Source organism: Cariama cristata, unplaced genomic scaffold (genome assembly GCF_000690535.1).
Source record: "Cariama cristata isolate BGI_N322 unplaced genomic scaffold, ASM69053v1 Scaffold45616, whole genome shotgun sequence".
NCBI classification, from domain to species: domain Eukaryota; kingdom Metazoa; phylum Chordata; class Aves; order Cariamiformes; family Cariamidae; genus Cariama; species Cariama cristata.
In genome coordinates this window covers 1-5335 of record NW_009624624.1, presented here as the reverse complement: position 1 = coordinate 5335, position 5335 = coordinate 1, and the positions used below count along the sequence as shown (strand labels likewise).

The window sequence follows — 5335 nt, the reverse complement described above, 5'->3', positions numbered from 1 at the left end:
GACTTTTGAGGGCCATATTAGTAGAAACAATGAATTAAATTGTACAGAATGCAAGGTCACATGGAAGGGGGAACTAATAGCAAATTTGGAATTTGTTCCTGCTGTGTTTGGCAACAGAGCAAAGAGATGGGCATATTGGTGTTACAAGATTACAAAGTCAGAAGTGTAAAAGTCTGTGGAAAAAGCTAAGCACAGTCAGAAGATTGCATTAGAAAAGTGGGTGTGGGGTCTTTTTTTTCATGGAAATACAGAACTATTACTCTTGCGTATGTCCAAGTGAGACCCTACTGAAATAATGATTGGCTGTCAACAAGAAGGTCCATTCAAACTGAAGGAAGTGCAGAAAGGTAGGAAGGCTAAAGGAACAAGACGAGCTATTTTGTTAGGAGGTAAATAGTATTTCTGTATAGCTCATTACACTGGCAAGTAGAAACAGCTAGATTACCTGGGATTAAGGATTTAAAGACAGCATGGCAAAGTTACATGCCTTGCGTACCTTGTCCTACCTTGACAGGATATTATGGTCTGTATACCTGAACTAGCTTCTGTAGGTATCTACATGGCAAGGAACTGGATTTCTAGAACTTCCAATGAAAAGCTAAGACAAGAAATACATTTGAGTGGCCACAGGGAAGAAAGCAATTTATGATTGAGGGTGATATTAATGAACAAATTAATAGAGAAACCACCTTGGGGGCGGGGAGGGAGAATAATCTAAAAAAGATTACCAAGGCTATGTCTCTTTGTTGTCTCTTTGTACTACTTGTGAGTAATTGCTGCTAAGGACCTGGTGTCCACACAGTAAACATTTCAAGGTTTCTGTTTCTTTGGAATAGCTCTAAAGGAATTCGATTTGTGTACTCCAGACTGCTCCATTGTACAAACCAAGCAGAGGAAGTTTGCTTTAAAAATGCACCCCTGTTCTGAATTAAAGCACTCATGTAGGTGCACCATAAAAGAACAGAGAAAGCCGCAAGAGCTCAGTGGACTTGCCAAGATGACCCTTTTTGTTCTGTGGAATCTTTCAGCTACAGTATTCTGCCTGCTTCCAAAATTTCCAAGCTCTGGCTCCATCTTCAGGGCATGATGATGGTGCTTATCTCTGTTATTCAGCTCATCCAAACTCTTTCTGAAATTGAACTCTGTCTGCTATGGAAGATGCATGAATTTGTGATTATAATGAGTGGCACTTCACTGCTGTTCTAAGCAATCTTCTTTTTTTACTTCTTATTTTGGGTGTAGGAATTAAAAGCTCTTGTATCACCTGTCCACCCTGAAGCAGTTGTAAATGTGTTCTTCCAAGCCTAAATGACAATATCCTGCTTGATGTTAGCTTAGGTAATTGTTCCGGGCTACTTAATTACTCTGTAATTCATGCTTCTCCATTGTTCATAGGAGACAATCATACACTAAGAAGCAAGTAGGCTGAGTACTTCCAAGTAATACAATGTGTTATGTGCTCTACTTGTGTCATTGCAAAACTTGAGGGGTGCCATGCTCCAGAGTTCTGGCTTTTTCTGGACTGACCCCGAATTGTGTACGTAAACACTTCCCAAACTAGGGCGGTCAGTCTGCAGCTCAGACAAGTCGCTTGACACGTTCTTCACTTTTCATTTTGAATGTTTCTGTATTGTGCTGTGAAGATGAATTGGTATATCCAGCACATTAAAATATGAAGTTCACAGTAACCAGCATGATGGAAATAATCTTATGATATCTCCCATTCTAAAATATATGATAATCCTTGTGACTTTCCAACCTTGCAAAGAGGATTTCCCTTGCAAATATAGGCTTCTGACTAACCTCTTATAGCTTTCACTGCTTTTGGTCTGTGGGTTGCTACAGGAACATGTAAGTGTTACCAGTCTGCATGTGGCTTGTGTTTTGTGGGCATTCCACAGAAATGTTCTCTGGAGTAGACTGTTGTCTTTTGTAGTAAGCTACTGAGCAAAACAGAACTTCATTTATTTACGCAAGATACTGCGGTCTTCAGATTTCATGAATATAAGCCTGTGATGCATCTTACCACTTCTAGGTACTGTTGTGAACTGAGAGGGGTAGGTTTTTCTGATCAAATTCTTAAATATGATTTAAGTTCTTTTAATGTGGAAGAATATGAAATAAATGCACTTCATCAATTTCCTAATGAATTAGAAATGTAGTACATTATTAGTCTGATAACACAGTGTCTAGTATATTTCTAGCCACACTGTGGCAGTGCTGGAGCGAGACTGACTTTAACTTTTCTCTTCTTTTCCAGCGCTTATTAACGGCCTCTCCAAAATACCTACACAACAGAAAAAAACAGTGTATATTTGTCAGCTTTTGATAAGAATTGCAAAAGGAAAAAACCTTGGTAAATACTCTGATTCTTTTTTTTCCACTTGTTTAAACAGATTTGCATGAACTCGTACAGAGAGGTATTAGGTATGGTTTCACGTAGCCTTTACTGTACATACATACATATATATATATATATATAAAAAAAAAACCCACTGAACTTTACATTTTGGACTGTCTCTATTCCACATGTGACTGAGCTGTATTCAGGACCAGTGTTATTCTGTGCTGACTGATATAGCTGCTTTGAGTTTGAATAACTATATGCTTCTTAAATTATAGGCCATTTTTTTGTCAGACTAGCATCAACAAAAGAAGTACACTGGAAAAGATTGACTAGCTCTTAGGGAGCAATATTTGCAAGTTTAAAGCACAGAATGTGTGTTTCTTTCTGCACATGTAAGTAACTCTAGAGGTTAAAGTAGGACAGACAGTAGGAATAAGAATATGGATGAAAAGGATAACTGCCCTTGTTTCTTACAGAAGGCTGTAAGACCTTCAGCTGGCAGCAGGTCCTTGGCATTCTTATTCACTACCACATCTCCTGTTTGGCTGTATTCATAATTTACTGGTTTAGCCAAACTGATGTATATTTAGCTTTATCCTTTAAGTTTTTTAATATTTTTTTTCTGTTTTATTTTTTTCTCTCCCTAAGAATGCCATTTTGAAAATGATCAAAGAATTTCACCTTTGGAATCTGCTCTGTCTTTCTGGACTTTACTTGAAAGGAAAGAAATTAAACTGGAAAAGCTTCATGAAGATATTCGTCGCTTGATTCAAATTCAGGTCTGTGTGACTTACCAATTTATTCTGCTAAAACAGGGCTCCTTTTACAAAAAGCTTGGGCTACTAGCAGGCCAAACTGAATTTTCTAAGTTTGTTTTATTTTCAAGTAGAAAGTAAATAGATCTGTACAGGGAACCTTTTCCTATCTAAATTGGTTCCTGTTTGTTCCAGTTCAAAATTGTTTCAAAAGCTGCCAATCTGAAAAATGAGATATCAATTGAAAGATCAATTTCAAAACACTAGTATCTTGGGCTTTAAAATATATTATGAATAACTTTTTTTTTTTTTAAATAATTCTTTGTGTTAGAAAACTTTTGATTTCAAAGAGAAACATGTAAAAAACACATTGACAGCTACTGGGATGGCAAAAGTTTTTCAGGGAAAGGTGAAAGCAATACTTGTGTAAGCATGGGACACTTTGCATCACTGAGGGTCCTTTTAAATGCCTGATGGAGAGATTTTATACCTTTATACATGAGGTTTAATATTACTTCAGAACTAACTGTTATAACTAGATAATTGTTGGTAACCCTTAACTATATAATCCTCTGGATTTTGGAAGTCTTAAAAAACTGTAACAGTGTGACTTGTCTTGGGTTTTTTCTCAATCTCAGGTGAAATGTACTTCAGTGTATCTTGTAATTACATTTGTTGTAGATTGTAGCAGTCCATATGGAAAATGGATATTTCAAGGAGGCTGCTGAAGTTCTTGAAAGGCTATTCACAGACTCGGAATCAGATAAGGTAGTAACTTGCTTAACTTGCATTAAACTCCCCTTTTCAGAGGGGAGTGAGGTTTCCAAAGCTAGTAAATGCTACCTGCATACCTTTGTCCTAGTAATTACTGCCTGTGCGATCACTTACACACCTGTGGCACGTGTAAATACAAAAGGAAATTTGTGGCTAAGGGACTGATAGAAATAATGGTTGATTTGGGGGAGTAAAATGCTCCTAGCAGCAGTTGTTCTTCACTGTGGGCAGCATCAGTCTGAACTTCATCCCCTTTCCCACTTCATATGAGGAGTGAGGTGTCACTACAGATTCTGGGAATTTGATATTACTGTTTTCTCAGAATAAATTGTAGCATGTGTGTAACTTATCCTTCAGATACCTTCTTCATTCAGAGGATTCAGACGCTTGGAAAGTGTAGGCTGTGGTAATAGTATTCAAATTCACAAATAAGAATGCAGACTGTACACAGAAGTTAATTTCTGGCTATATTGGTCTCTGTAAGATTCAGAGTGATTACTAAACAAAATGTGAAGTTGCAATTATCAGTATCAATGTGTTCTTAATGCTACTGTACTAGACAGTCCTTTTCCTGGACACTGTAAACTCAGTGGCAATATTTTTGAGGCAGCAAATGAGAAAAGAGAACGCAGTAATGAGTGGCCTTTTCTGGGTGTTTTCTCTATTGACAGCCCTGCTTTCAGTGCTACTCATAAAAGGAATGAAAATGAGGACCTCTAGAAAGTTACACTTAACCATTTACTTAGCACATAAAGTAAACTCCTGGTATTATGCCTTGTTAACTTTAGAAACCTTTCAAACTGTAGCATGAAACTGTATAGGCATATTCAGAAAACTATATAATCATCATGTTTAGCTTTGTGTATGTCCTGTTCAGCATAGCTGCCAAGTTTACTGCAGGGTATATTTTTGTGTTGCATAAAGCTGTGCTTTTCTTAGCCGTTAAGGGTGAAGCTGGCAATGGTAATTAAAAGCAAGGATCCGTATGTTCCCCTTCTCCAAAGCTTCAGTTACAATCTTTTGATACGTAAAATCAAGACTTACACTGAACTCTTCATGAAAGACAATGAAACTACCTTCTTAATACAGGTATGTCAAAACTATTTTCAAAACTTATTTCAAAAGAGATACCTCATAAGATTAAATAGATTTATGCTTTCGAGGGAGTCGTTTAGACAATATTTACTTACTGTATTAGACAAAAAGGAAGCTTTCTCTTTCTTTAGATTGTCTTAGTAATTAAAAAAAAAAGGTTGGATATATGTTTAGGAGAAAGTTAGTAGGAGTAAGACTGCTCTAAAATATCTTTTGTGAATGTTTTTTTCCGCAGCTGTTTTGATTAGAGAAGTAGTTATAAGCATAATTAAAACAAGATCTGTCATTAGTGTATGTTTAAGAGAAGCAGTTCTATTCTGAGACTCCCTAAAAGATAATGTAACTATTAAATATATAGTTATTT

The 5335-nt window shown here is 36.6% G+C and overlaps 1 protein-coding gene across 1 annotated transcript; it reads left to right on the top strand.

Annotated features, from left to right (window-relative positions):
• Window positions 1-295: 295 nt before the first annotated feature.
• On the top strand, window positions 296-4965 carry TERF1 (telomeric repeat binding factor (NIMA-interacting) 1; the record flags this gene model as incomplete). The annotated part of the gene is made up of 5 exons (XM_009703239.1): window positions 296-347; window positions 2261-2356; window positions 2996-3126; window positions 3784-3870; window positions 4816-4965. Coding segments are annotated over exons 1-5 (516 nt in total), but the record flags the coding sequence as incomplete, so codon positions are not given.
• Between the last annotated feature and the right edge of the window lie 370 nt (window positions 4966-5335).